Source organism: Pezoporus flaviventris, unplaced genomic scaffold (genome assembly GCF_033815535.1).
Source record: "Pezoporus flaviventris isolate CSIRO_AGI_PZ_B2104156 unplaced genomic scaffold, CSIRO_AGI_Pfla_v1 ptg000008l, whole genome shotgun sequence".
In the NCBI taxonomy this organism is placed as follows: domain Eukaryota; kingdom Metazoa; phylum Chordata; class Aves; order Psittaciformes; family Psittacidae; genus Pezoporus; species Pezoporus flaviventris.
Genome location: NW_026892556.1, coordinates 3,981,264 through 3,995,547, shown reverse-complemented (window position 1 = coordinate 3,995,547; position 14,284 = coordinate 3,981,264). Strand labels below are relative to the sequence as shown.

Here is a 14,284-nt window from a genome sequence, read left to right as displayed (position 1 = left end):
CCCAGCTCACTCCTGGACCCATCGGGGTTGCTGAAGGCCACGATCACCCCAGGGTCACCCCATGGAAGTCACTGTCCTGCACTCTGATCCCACTGCTTTCCCTCTAGTTCTGGAAGGGGAAATGGAGGCAGGGGGTCCCTGGGTATCTGTGGTACCCCAGGGGTGACTCTAGCCCCAGCGAGGGGCGACCGAGGGGCCATGGAGCAGGGCAGGGGGGGTCCCATCACGGAGCTGCATCCAGAGGGTTCCTCTCCCCCATCTGCCCTGGGGTGATGCCCCCCATACCCCCATCTGCCTGTTGAGCCCCCCAAATCCTCCCGCATCCCCCACATTGCCTCAGCATCACCCCATCTACCTCTGGACCCCACCAGCCTGCCCCAGTCCCCTCTTTTACTTCCCCCAGTGCATCCCACCTAACACTGGGTCCCCCAATACTCCCTAGATCCCCCCTTTTATGTACCCCATACTCCCCAACACTTACTCCTGAGCCCCCCAACTGCCCCTGAGTCCCCTCGTTGCCTCAGCACCACCCCATCCACCCCTGGAACCCCCCCTCTACCCCAGCTCCCTCCAGTCTGCCCCAGTCCCCTCCACTCCGTGCATCCCATCCACCCCAGGTTCCCCTCATCCACTCCTTCTCCTATCTCCTCCTGGCTCCCCCAATCCTCCCCTCTCTGCCCCCAGGGTGTCCCCCATCCACTCCTATCCCTGACCCCCCCCCATTGCCATTCACCCCCGACCCCCCCCTCTACCCCAGCTCCCTCCAGTCTGCCCCAGTCCCCTCCACTCCGTGCATCCCATCCACCCCAGGTTCCCCCCATCCACTCCTTCTCCTATCTCCTCCTGGCTCCCCCAGTCCTCTGCCCCCAGGGTGTCCCCCATCCACTCCTATCCCTGACCCCCCCCATCTGCCCGAGCTCCCCCCCATCCTATCCCCTCCTTCCCCCCCCCCCCCCCCCCATTTGCTTCCAGTCCCGGCGCTTCCTGCTTCGGGGGGGGGGGGGGGGGGTGGGGGTGGCGGGGGGGAGGAGCGCGTCCCACACCCCCCCCCCCCACCCCCCCCCACCCCCTTCAACCCCCCCGCCTCCCGCGGGCGGCGGCAACAAAGGCTCGTCCCCGCCCCCCGCCGCTCCCGCCGCTGCAGCCGCCGGCAGCGTCCTTGCGGCACGAAGATGCCCGCGGAGGAGCCGCCGCCGGCGCCCCGGGGACTGCGGAGCCCCGCGGTGCTGCTGCTGCTGGTGCTGGTGGTGCTGAGCGCCCGCGCCGCCAGGGTGAGTGCGGGGGGCACCGGGGAGGGTGGGATCGGCAGCGGCACCGGGCACCGCAACGCGATCGCGCTGCAACCGGTACCGGGGAGGGTGCGCTGAGGAAGCGGGGTGAGGGGGGGGGGGGGGATCGGCAGCGGTGCCGTGCGGGGGCTCGCCCCGGAAGGGGGTATGGAGGTACCGGTAGCGGGAGGAGGGATGCGGCTCGCACAGGCACCGTGAGAGGGGGGGGGGGGGGGTCTGAAGGGATCGGTACCGGGTTAGGGGCGGTGGGACCGGGAGCGGGAGCGGGAGCGGGGCTGGGCGCTGGTGCTGGGGCCGGTATCGGTGACGTGCGTGGACCCGGCGGGGTCCGGCAGCGGCAACGTGCGGGGAGGGGGGGGGGAGCCCTGAGCTGGGACCCGCACCCGGCGCTGGGAGGAAGTGAGGGGGGGGGGAGATCCCGGAGCCGCCACCGCGTTGTGTGCCCGAGGGGGCTCAGGACCCCCCCGCCCCGCACGCTGCTGCCCGCAGAGCACCCCCAAAACCGCTTCCCCCCCCCATCCCCTTCCCTGAGACCTCCCCAATTCCCCCCCCCCAGCAGTGGGGCAGGGGCGCAAGGGGCAGGCGGGGTCCGTGTGAAGGTCGTAGGGATGCGCCTTAAGAGAGAAGGGAGAGAGGGAACATCCCGCTCCTGAACAAGAAACTTGGGAAGGGCGCTTCCACCACGCCCCCCCCCCCCCCAATTCCTGTCTTCGGAATCTCTCTCCCAGCTCCAGCCCCTGTCGGGATGGGCAGGGGTCGGCGCCAGCCCTGCTGCGGCTCCCTTTGCCCACGCAGCGTTTGCTGCTCCTCTGCCCGGGCTCTTCCCGGTTTTCCCTGCCCTGCTCACGGATGAGGATTCCCGTGTCTCCAGGAGGAAAACGTCTGCAGCTTCCCGTGGCGCTTCCAAAACTGTTGCTCCCCATTGCAGGCACAATGGGGAAACCCTCCATGGGAGCACCCTGCCTGCACCCTGCCTGCACCCTTCCTGCACCCTGCCTGCCCTCTTCACGGAAGCCTTTGTGGTACCCAGGGTGGCTTTTCAGGGTGCTTGGGTGATGCTCTATGGGAAGGATCCCATAGGAGGAGGAAAAGATGATGCCTTCACCATGCAACCAGAAGGGAATGGGAGAGCTCGGGGTGGGGAGAGGCTGGCTGCCCCCTCCTCTGCTCTTCAAGAGGAGGAGAAGACCCCAGGGCCTGGCTGCTCACCAGTGACCTGCTGCACCCAATGACCCAAAGCTCTTCCTCGCCCTCCTGGAGGTCTGGTTTGGGGGTGCTATGGGTTGGTACCTGCGGGGTGATCCCGGCTTTCCCGGCAGCCAAAGTCCCTTCCCAAAGAGGCAGATGCAGCTTCGGTGCTTCCGAGGGTGCTGCTGAGGTGCTGTGGAACATGAGGTGTGTGAATCACTCGCCTGAGCAGTGGTGGATACCGGGGCTCCCGGTGATGCCGCTCACGCAGGGTGGTTTATGCAGCCCAGTATTCCAATGTTCCTCCTTACTATCGATCCAGGGAAGCACCAACTCCGTTGGCAGCTATGCCGCATCCCTGGGTGAGAGATCAGTGGGGCCGTGCCGGTGTCCCCAGCACCCATGGTGGGCATGGGGTGGGCTGTGTCGATGCTCGCTCCCCCCGTTTCCCCCCTTCCCTATTTGAGGAATTCTAGCTGCTGGTTGGTGGATGGTGCCACAGTCAGAGGCACTTGTTCAGGATTATTAGGCAGGAAAGGTTATGGGCTTGTTAAATGCCAGGGTGGGAGGTGGTGGGATGCTCCTGGGGACCACAGGGACCTGAGGGAGAGGAGAGGCTGCTTTCTCCCAGGAGGGATGCTGGGACATTGGGCATCCTCATCCGGAGGGGACCGAGGCCTCTCCCCTCCTCTTCACTGGAGCTTTTAGATCACTTGGTCTCATTGGACACAGTTTTGGCTTCTCCCTGCGGCCACCTGGGTGGGAAGCAGCGACTTGGCACCGATCTGGTGCATCCCAGCTGGCTGCTGTGTTATGGGAATGCCCAAATGGGATAGGGGATGGATTTGAGGACCCCCTGGAGCAGCTGTACCTGGGTAACGCACACCCTGGTCCTGCCAGGGAGCCCTTCTCTGGAGCAGCACCCGGAGGATCGCTCTTTGCACTGCAGGGACTGGACACTGTGTTCCCGGCCTCGGTGCAGGGACCGGGATTGCTGGAGTGTTTGGGAACGAGTCTCCGGGAACTCAGCGCTTCCCTTTCATCTCTGATGGCTGCGATCCCTCTTGGCCTTGGTTTGGGGAAGCTGGGATTGGTCCCACGGGAATGGTTCCCTTTAACCCTTGGGTGTTCCGTGGGACAGGAGCCGCCTCTCCCGCTCCTAGCAGTGGGTTTTCCCAACAGTGTCCTGGACACGTGGGATCGGTTTTGTGTGGCAACAACAAGGAGCTCGCCCTGCCCATCCCTGCTGTCCCCATCTCCTGCCTCATCGCTTTGGAGCCAGCTGTGGACCACTCTGAGAGGATGAGGTCTGGTCCTGTTCGGGGCTGCAGGCAGCTTGGTGGCGAGGAGCCCCTGCATCAGTTGTTCTCATGGGTTGGGGGGGTGAGCTCAACCCGTTATTAGACACCTGAGAATCCAAGAGCGGGCAGTGTTCTGTGCAGCTGGCACAGGCCAGCAGGGTCACTCCTTCCTCCTCCTCTTCCTCCTCCTTCATGCAGGGCCTTGGTGGGGATGCTGGTGGGCAAGTGGTGTCCGGGATCCATCTGGGGCCAGCACAGGCAGAGCAGGCAGCGCTGCCCATGTTAATTAGGTGCTTATTCATTAAGTGCAGGGGGCTGATGAGCTTTAACCCTGGAGAGAGGCCCATGCACTGGGCTATGGTGAGGTGCCAGGGGAGTGGCTGCATCCCTTGGGATGCTGGGCATGGACACATCGCCTTAGATCTGGCTGCTGGCCTAGCCGTGACCTTAATTAGGGATCAACTCATCACCTTAATTACTGAGAGCATCGATTAGCTGTAACCTGTCCATGGTTCCTGGCTGCTCACATCCCTGTTGTCCCTGTCCCTGCTGGGGCTTTGCCCAGTCTCATCCTTCCCCTCTTGTTAAGGAGCTGAGAGGTGATTCTGATGCAGTCCTGGGTTTCTTTCCATGGGGTGAGGGCGGATGTGGTCTGACATCTCCTGCTCCTTGCAGTCCCTCAAAACCCACCCTTGGCTCAATCCATTGGGATGAAGGGGAATGCGGGACCCACAGATGCCCCATGGTGCCGCCGAGGTTTGGGGTGGAGTTGAGGTTTCAGCATCCCAGTGCTTTGGGGGCTGCTGCTGCATCACGTGCTGTGTAATGAGCTTGCCAGCACTCAGCCTGGCTCCCGACGTGGTTGGATGTAATGACCCAGCCCCGTGTGTCGGCACATCCCTGCTCTCCCCATCCAGCCGTGCTCAGCACCACCTCCTTCCCCTTACAAGCAAGCAGTGAGCGGTCCCAGAGCATCTCAAAGGGTGCAGGGTCCTCTTGCCGCTGATGCGGGTAAAGGGGAGGTTAAATCCCCAAGTGTCCCTAAAGCTCCTTTTCCCCCTTGGAAGAGCATCCGGGAGACGCGCGGCAGCCCTGGGATACAGCAGCCAGGCCGGGGGAATGCCCGTCCCGGCACAACGTGAGCCGGGTACAAAACGGGGCCTCCCAGTGCAGGGCTGTGCTCTGGGAGATGGGAGCCGTTCCCTTCCCGAGCCTTCAGAAGGCTTTAGAGGAGTTTTAGGTCAGGGTGTTAGCTCTGGGGTCCTCACCCCGCTGAGCCTTCCCGGTGCTTGGAGCAAGGCAGGGATGCCAGCTCCGAGCGCATCCTCACTCCCTGTGTGGCTCTGGGTGTGCTCTTTGCTTTGCTCCTGCTCCCTGATGTGTGAACCCGTCACTCAGCACCTCTGCAAACCCAGCCTCGGTGCTCAGGAGATGGGGAGCAAAACCCCCTTCAGCCCATGGCTTGGCATCCCCTGTGTGCAGGGGGGTACCTTCGCTGGAGCTGTGGCCCTCAGCACCCTCCCTGCTCTGGTTAACGCCTGCACAAGGCTCCTTTGGCTCAGGAGCTGCTGCAGAAGGATTGATCCTGCGGAACGGGCGATGCCATTGAGCCTCCCATGGGCAGAAAGGGGCCGTGCTGCTGGTTTCCACCCCAGCCTCACTGGAAGATGCTCGTCCCTCCCCATCCATGTCCCTGGAGACACAACACGTGTGCGTGGAGGGAGGAGCAGCGGCTGATGGGGAGGATTTCCCAGCTTTTCCATCCTCACTTTGTGCTTTTCCACGTTCCCTTGATGCAATGCTTTAAGATGGGGGCAATAATTCCCTTGGGAAGCACCCAGCGATCCTTCTCCTCCCTGGGCCTTTCACAAGCAGAGGTGGCAAGGAGGGAGCAGGGAGCTTTTGTGGCTTCCTTCCCAGTTAACTCACTTATTTATGCCAGGTTTCTTGTGCAAAGCATTCCATGACCTTCACAAGCAAAGCACAGGGCAAAGGCCCCTCTTTGTGCCCAGCCCCGCGGGGCAGGATGGGAGCTGCTGGAAGTCATGGCAGGGGGGTGGATGTGGGGAGATCCAGGAGGCAGAGGAGCTGAGCCTGGCTGCAGCATCTGCCCTCCCCAAAGCGTGCTTGTTTGGGCCTTGTTGCAGTTGGGAAGGAATGGGATGGAGCCTGGTGTGGTGCGGGTGATACAGGGATGCTCCCGGTTCCTCTGGGAAGGTGAAGGCATCTTTAGAGCTGGTTTTTCCAAGGCTTCTTGCTAAAAATGACTCCAAAAGTTCATTCTGGTCCTGCCTAAACCAGCACTGAGCCCCTCTGGGGCAGCGCATGCGATGTATTGAGCAGATGGGAGGGGATGGCATTGATCTGGGGGTGAGCCGTGATGGGTACCACTGCTCTCCCTACCCTGGGAGTGATGCTTCTTGATCCTCACCCCCCCCTTTTCCACCTTTCCATCCCAGAACAGGCGATTTCAGCTCCCTTGGGCCTGCCTCTGTTTGTTCTGCTCCTGCCCAGGCGTGTGTTTACATCTCTGTGGCCACGATGCAAAGCATCTCCCTCCCTCGGAGCAGCTTGGCCGTGGCTCAAACTATTCATTTCAAGATAAAAATAACAGCAACAACCTCAGGGCTGCTGCTTGGGCTCGGCCAGAGGCGAAACAGGGGCTGCTGGAGCGAGAAGGGGGCAAAACAACTCTATATAGGGACAGGCACGTGTGCCCATGGCTGCAGCCTCCATGTGGGGCCCATTGGGGCAGAAGAGGCTGGGGCTGGGGGGAAGCGTCCCCTCGCAGGAGCACAATTGTTGGCAAAACAGTTCATTTGCCAAAAAATGCTGTTTTCCAGAGGAGGAGGAGGAGGGGAATGAAGCTGCTCCATGAGCTGCATTGGTCAGGCTCAATAGCTGCTGAGCAAGGGTGTGTGGTCCCAAGCACGGGCTTGGCACGCTGTGGAAGTGATGCTCGTGTTAGTGGTGTCCAAAGCCCATCCATGGGCTGTGTTTTGGGGGGAGTGGGAGTTGGGTCCAAAATGAGCTCTTTTTTTTTTTGATAAAAATCTGATTTAGTTCATATTTTCTGCAAGGGAAGCTGGAGCTGAACAGAAGCTCCTGTGTTCCTCTCCCACCCTAGAGCGGTTTTCCCTGCAGAGGCAGCGAGTGGTGCTGGCACAGAGCATGCAAAGGGCTTTACTACCCCAGCCTAGGCGTCAAGTCCACCATTTCCAGTTCATTTAAGGCAATTTTGGGTCCAGTGGGCTCCTAATAACTTTTCCAGGTGTTTTCTGTCCTGGGGATGTCTGTCGTGTCCAGTGCTGCCACTGGGAAACCTCTGCATGAAGATGAATCGGAGGAAGCTGGAATAATGCATTTTGCCTCCCAGTTTTGTCAAGTAGCATCATGCAGCCTTTACTGCTCCTTCTCCATGCACGATTCCATGTGTGTTTGCTCCATGCGAGGTGAGGGTGTCCTGGGAATCTCCTCCTGTTGGTGACAGTGTTTAAGAGCCAGAGCTGAGTGTCACAGGAGGAGGTGCTTCTGGGGAGCATGGGGAGGAGGAAGGGACGGGCACTTCAACCTCCCCAAGCCCTGGCTCTGGCCCAGTGGAAAAACCCGGAGCTGCCAGGTATTTGTTGATGAACTGGGATGGTTTTCATGCAGCTCTGGTTGGGAGCTGCTCCAATTGAGAGTTTCCCTTTTTAGGAGGTGCTGGGACACATCTGCGTGTCCCCATCAATGGCTTTGGGGTGCTTTGGTCCTCAGCTGGCATCACGGCTCCCTTTGGGCCCATCTCCTCCAGGATAAATCACAGAATCCCAGCCTGGTTTGGCTTGGGAAGGACCATAAAGCTCAGCCAGTCCTAACCCCCCGCCATGGGCAGGGACACCTTCCACTAGAGCACGTGGGAGATCCTGGTGTTAATTAGCCTGCTGTTAATTAGAGAGTGTGCTGATATGTATTTGCTAATCAGGGTGTTGAATGAGGACCTGGGCATCAGAGGCATCAAGCGGGATGAGCTGGGATGAAACAGGGTCCTGTGCTGGGTTTAGTGTCTGCGGGGCATCATCATCCCACTGGGCTCCCTGGGTACCCACTGGAGATGCTGGAGCTGCCCTGGGCTGGGATGCTCTGGTGAGTGGAGCCGCCTGGATGCAGCTCCCAGCATCTGTGATGGGTTGTTTCTGTTCACCAGAGTTTGGGCTCACTTTGCAGACAACCAACCTCAAGCTGTGTCTGTCGCAGCCGAAACAAGACCCACAAACAGGCTGCAATGTGGGGATTTCCACTGGTATGAGGAGAAGAGGAAGAAGCAGCCTGGCCAGGCTCTGCATGCAGCAGCCCAGCTTCAAATGAGCCCCAGTCTGAGAGGAAATTGGAATGATACCAGCTGTAAAGAGAAGGCAACAGGCAGGGTCTGAAGGAAGCAATAGCTTTGTGTCCTGCCTCCCTCCCACCAGAGCTGAGAGAGGGTTTGGGTCTAAACAGTGGCTTTTTGGGGCTGTCTCCTCAGGGTGCTCCCTTCCAGCCTTTGTGCACTTGGGTTTTGTGCTGAGCTAAAAGCAGCAGGATAGGGACTAGGGGGGATGAACCCCATGGGGTCCTCCTGTGACTGACAAGTGTTTGGTACAAAGAGTGTTTGTGGCTCGGTTGTGTGTTGGTTTCTTTCCAAGGAGCTTTTTCCTGCTGGTGCCACCAGCCTGGTGTGATGCTGAGGATGCGGCTGGAGCCCTCCTGGCTGTAAAGCACCCACTGGTACAGGAGAGGGTCCCAGCGACCCAAATGTGGGCTTTTCCTTGTGACCCAGCTCCAGATTCCCTGTTTCTCTTGCCAGCTCCAGTGGGAGCAAAGAATGCATCTGCAGCAATTCCCGAGGGCTGTGCATCCCAGCGCTGTAACCCCTGCAGGAAAAGCAGGACCGAATCCATGCCGGGCAGCTTCACGATGCTGGGACAAGGAGGGGATCAGTTGCTTTCCAAGGGGCAGGATTAGGGGGCAAAGCCCCCATGCTCCCAGCCTGCCCCTCATCCCATCCTCATGCCGGTGGGGTTTTGCATCCCTGGCTCAGGAAATGGTGGCTGCATCCCCCTCCCCATCCTTGTCCCTTCCTTTCCCCCCTCCTGCCGGAGCATTCAGCCTGATGGGCTGTATTAAAGTCAGGACAAGCTGCCAGCAATTAGGCTGGGCCCTCCCCCAGCAGTGTGAGAGGAGCGGGGCTGGGGCCAGGCTTTGGGGAGAAGGGGCCATTTCCTCCCTCCTGCTCCGCTTTGGATGCTCAGAGCAGGTGAGGGGCAGCGTGGGGTGAGTTCCCCTTCCCATGGGAAATGCTGTTGGTGAAACGGGTTGGGCTCAGCCCCTGGGTGTTTGGATGGGAGCCTCTCAGCTCTGTGTCCTCTTTGCTCCAGATTGGATGGTATAGAGGGACCCTGCATCAGGAGCTGTAGGGACAGGCCAAGGGGAATGGCTTCAACCTGCCAGAGGGGAGACTGAGATGAGCTCTTAGGCAGAAGCTCTTCCCTGTGAGGGTGCTGAGGCGCTGGCACAGGGTGCCCAGAGAAGCTGTGGCTGCCCCATCCCTGGCAGTGTTCAAGGCCAGGTTGGACACAGGGGCTTGGAGCAAGCTGCTCCAGTGGAAGGGGTCCCTGCCCGTGGCAGGGGTTGGAGCTGGAGGAGCTTTAAGGTCCCTTCCAACCCAAACCAGGCTGGGATTCAATGATTCTAAATCTCTCTCCAGCAGTTGAGCATCCTGCATCATCTCTCCCACAGCAGTGCAAGGAACCAGTGGTTTTGGGGCCGATTGGATGCTCACCCAGCACCCACTCCCCTGCATCAGGCATGGGCTGGATCCCCCCTCTCCCGGTGCAATTCCAGCTGCCACCAGTGAGTGCAATCAGTTTGCCTCCAGCTATAAATATCTTAAAAGGGTTTAGACACTATCTATAGTTGTCTGCAGTGGAAAGACATCTTATCTTACATGGGTGGTGGGATCCCCTTCTAGCAGTGGGGGGGAAGGAGATGACACCATGGGGGAGGATGATGACTTTCCATGTGGATGCGGGGCTGGATCCTCCCCCTGAGGCCAGTGTCCTGGTCCTTTTGCTCCCTGGCAGCACCGAGTTGCTCCGCTCTGGGTCTTGCATCAGTCGAAATTGCTGTCTGAGCGCAGAGGAAAGGAACATAAAACATTTATAGCCCTTGAAAACTGCCAAGGAAATGTCTGTCTGTTAAAACAGCGGAGCAATTAGAGGGGAAAACGAGATCACCAACCCAGCAACGTGCTTTGTGTTATTCCAGCTCTTTTCCGAGTGCTCCCCATCCTCAGCTGGGGCTGGAGGCTCTGTGCCTCCTCCTCTGCCACCACCATGGCTCCGGAGGATGGGACAAGCTCTACCCCCCCTCCCATAACCCAAATTCATCCAGCTCCAACCCCTTCCACTGGAGCAGCTTGCTCCAAGCCCCTGTGTCCAACCTGCCCTTGAACACTGCCAGGGATGGGGCAGCCACAGCTTCTCTGGGCACCCTGTGCCAGCGCCTCAGCACCCTCACAGGGAAGAGCTTCTGCCTAAGAGCTCATCTCATCTCCCCTCGGGCAGGTTAAAGCCATTCCCCTTGGCCTGTCCCTACAGGCCCTTGTCCAGAGCCTTGACTTAAATGGCACCACGAAGTTAATTGGGTTCCTTCTTGTTTCTGGTGGTTGCAGTGGTGCTGGAGCAGGGTTGGTGCTGCCTGAATGTCTCTGGATGTTGTTAATTAGGGAAGCTCTGAGTGCAGAGGGATTTATGGTGTGTGAATGACCCCTTCCCGGGGTGAGGATGGGGCAGGAGGTGAGGGAAAACAGCTGCTCCCCCAGGAACAGGCCAAATCCTGCCATAAGGGGAATTTCGAAGGTACTTTGCTTGACCCAGTGCTTTCCAGGGGAAAATGATCCCCATTTCCCCAGCGGGCAGCAGGGTCAAGCTCCTTTGCTCAAGCCTTGCACTTCCTTGCTTACAGAGCAGTGCTTTGGTGGCTTTTCATGGCTCCTCCTTTCCTTCTGCCGAGGCTTTAACCTGGCTGAGCACCAGAGCTGCTGCTTTGAGGCAGGAAGATGGAGGTTGAGGGCCCACTGTGGTCGTGGTGCTCCCAGGGTTTGCCCACCCCGGATGGGTGGCTCTGGGCACAGCATGGCTTGAAGCTTCATGAGAAAGAGGAAGGAAAAGCCCAGGAGGGGGAATTGAGGAGGAAGAGCAGGTCTGGGTGACCTGGGCAAGATGGTTCTGGGGCACAGTGGGCTCTGCTGCAGAAAACCTCCTTTTCCTGGAGCTGATGGTTCCACTGCGTGTAGGAAAGTGGGATAACAGAACCTGTTGTGAGCAGCTGGCCTGGCTTGACCTGGAACCCAAGGGTCAGTTGGTGTTTCAGGCTGACAAACAGCTTGATTTTCTGGTTGCTTTAGCAGGGATGTGCCTTTCCAATGCCATCACCCCAGCAGCGAAACCTAGGACGAAACATCTTCCTCTTCAGTGAAACCGAAACTTTGGGTCTGTTTCCTTCCCCCCCGGGCTGTGAGAGCTTCTCAGGGTCTCGTTTTCCAGCTTTCCTGCTTATTTAAGGCTGGAAATGCTTTTGCAAGCACAAGGAATCCCTTGACTTGCGGAGCTGAGGCTTGGAGGAAAACATGGTGTGTGGCTGGAGGTGGTCACTGTGTGGGGAGGTTCTTCCTTGCTCTGTACAGAGGCCAGAAATATCTCCATAAGGGAGAAGCTGGGCATGGGGTGAAACAATCCTCATGGCTTCTCCTGCTGAAATCCTCTGGGATGGAGCTCTCCCTGCTTTATTTTGCCTCCTGGTCTGATGGCTTTTGGGTTGTGGGTGAGAAGCTGCAGGGTTTGAAAGGGTGACGCTGGGTCCTGGGTGTCATTGGGTGGTTAGCTGTGGGATGCTGGTATGTTTGACAGTCCCACCCAGGGACGCTGGTACCCGTCCCCGTGCAGGGATGCTGGTACCCGTCCCCGCGCAGGGATGCTGGTACCCGTCCCCGCGCAGGGATGCTGGTACCCGTCCCCGCGCAGGGATGCTGGTACCCGTCCCCGTGCAGGGATGCTGGTGCTTTTGACCATCCTGCTCTGGGGATCCCGGTATATTTGACAGTGCATTGACTAATCACTGAGTGAGGTTGTTCCTCACCTGCTTCCAGGACTATATCCGAGAGCTGGTTGAGGTGGGGTTCATTTTCACTCTACAATACTAAGTCATTCTCCAGCGGCAGAGACTGGAAGCCCTGAATAGCTCTGAGCAAATAGGACGTGTCAGGAAGGGCTATTTCCACCCGAAAGCTAAAGCTGCTTTTAATCTTTACTACTATAGGAAACATGGAGCAGAACCCTCCTTCCTGTCTGGATATTTGCTGAGCGCTGCCCAGGCTGGGGGCAACAACAGGCTGTGAAATAAGTATCGGCATGCCTCCCCTTGGGAACTCCCGGTTGCCATCCTCGATTCCAAGCTGCAGGCAAACCCTGTGAGAGGGGAGATGCTCAGCAGCAATGGATTATGTTTGGGTTTTCTTGTGTTAACTTGATGGAAAAGGCCGTGTTTTTACAGAAACCAATTAGTTTGTGCAGTCCTTAAGGGAAGGAGCATCCCAGAGGCACCGGTAAAAGCTGCTTGTGTTATGTTCAGTGGTGCAAAAAGGCTTATAAACTCAAAAATAGCATGTGCAGGGTGCGTGGGGTCTCTGTACCATGTGCTCGGTGCTGGAAGAGCTGGTGGGCTCTGGAATGGCAGCGAGGAGCAGGAGATGGAGATGTGAGGAGCTGCGCCCCAGCATGTGACGTGTGTGGGAAGCAGGGCCCGAGCCTGCTCAGGGTCCAAAGCAAGTTGCAGTGAGTCTGTGATGAAACCCACCAGCAGCTCCGAGCCCATCAACCCCTTCCCATATAGATCCTGCTGCCGGCAGCGCTCTGGAGGCGCCGGCAACCATCGCATCCCCCAGGAGCTGCTGGTTTGGGTGTGAAACTGGGAGTTTGCGTCAAAAGCGGGACTCCCAGCCTATTTCTGCTCCCCCCGAGGGGGGGGTGGGCTGCTCAGGGTGGGGGCTGTGCTGAGCCAAGCCTGCCGCAGCCATGGAATGCACCCACATCCCACCGGGATGCGGGAAAGTAGGTCGTGGCCACGCTGGCGTTGCGGGCTCCGTCCTACATATGGAAATAGGGTCTATTTCTGGTTGCTTGCATGACTGGGGGCTCAGGCGGCTCCGAGCAACCTCTCTCCCTCCATCGGGCACATCCCAGTGGTGCTGGGGCCCTGTGCCTGTGTCCGGTCCTGTTTCTGCCTCTGGAGTGAACAGCGGATGCTCGTGGGTCTGCAGTTTAGGGATGAAGCTTTGGGATTGCCTCCCGCTCCAATCGGCACATCCCCCTGCTCCTGGGAGGGATGCTGAGCTCCAGCCCTGCCTGCAGCGGGCACTTGAGCAGCAGTGACTGCAGGATCCCAAACCAGCTCCCTTCTTCCCAATGTTTTGGGGGGTTTTAGTTCCTTTTAATGACAAGGCATTGAAGCTGCATTTGTGAAGCATGAAGCTTGTCTGGGACGAGATGGGGCATCTCTCTTCCCTCTCCATCCCCATCAAGGGGCTGGGTGTCCCTCCAGTGCTTCCCCTTTAACCAGGCTCTGGATTACTCCTCCAGGCTGGAGTCCCTCTGGAGATTGCGGCACGTTTGCATTTGGCAAGCGCAGCATCTTAATCAACATCCATTCCAATTTCCATGACAACTCCAGGGAAGGTGGGCAGCGACTCCCTCCACCCAGCACACACCAGCTTGCAACCACCCCAGCCTAGCGGTCAGCCACGCATCCCCCCTCCATGCATTATTCCCTATTAAATGCCATAAGGAAAAGGGCTGCGTGGGAAAAGGGGTCCTTCCTTTCCTCATCAGTGGTTTGGGGGGCGAAGAGGAGTCGATATTAATCTCCAGCTGCCTGCAAGAGGCTTTAATCTATTCCCAATTAATCATTATTAGGAGGTTCGTTAGCTGTGGCTCAGCATGAGAAGGGATTGGGAGGGGCAACAGGGTTCCAGGAACTGAACTGCAGTGCTTGTAGGGGCAGGTAGGTGATGGGTTTCGTGGCAGCAGGGTAGGGATAGCTTTTCTCCTTCCCGTGCCACCTAAACACGGCAGGAATGAAGCATCCCCACAACCTCCCTGTGTTTTCATGCATTTATTGCCCTTTCCATGGATGCTTCCAGCATCCCTAAAATGATGCTGAGAATAGGGAAACTGAGGCAGCGAATGGGAGGGAGAGGAGGTGGGAAAAAGAGAATGGTTTGTAGGGCTGGAGAAGCCTCCTTTTAAGAGCAAAGGGGCTGAGGTCTGCCCCTATAGCCATCCTCTTCTCACCCCAGCCCATCCTCAGAGGCTAAGTGTTCCCCTCACCACCTTAATGACCACAATTAAACCAATCCTGGGAAATGAAGAGGCATTTAAAACACAAAATAAGGTTAAAAAAACCTCCCACAATTGCTTTTTGTGGTCATTA

The 14,284-nt window shown here is 58.5% G+C and overlaps 1 protein-coding gene across 1 annotated transcript in view; it reads left to right on the top strand.

Moving 5' to 3' along the window:
* The first annotated feature begins 1,106 nt into the window (after positions 1–1,106).
* SDC3 (syndecan 3) overlaps positions 1,107–14,284 on the top strand; it is a 35,103-nt gene continuing 21,925 nt past the window's right edge. Inside the window, exon 1 of the mRNA XM_061449999.1 lies at positions 1,107–1,271. Within this exon, the coding sequence (XP_061305983.1) occupies positions 1,173–1,271 (99 nt within the window). The 5' untranslated portion in view covers positions 1,107–1,172. The remainder of the gene's footprint in view (positions 1,272–14,284) is intronic.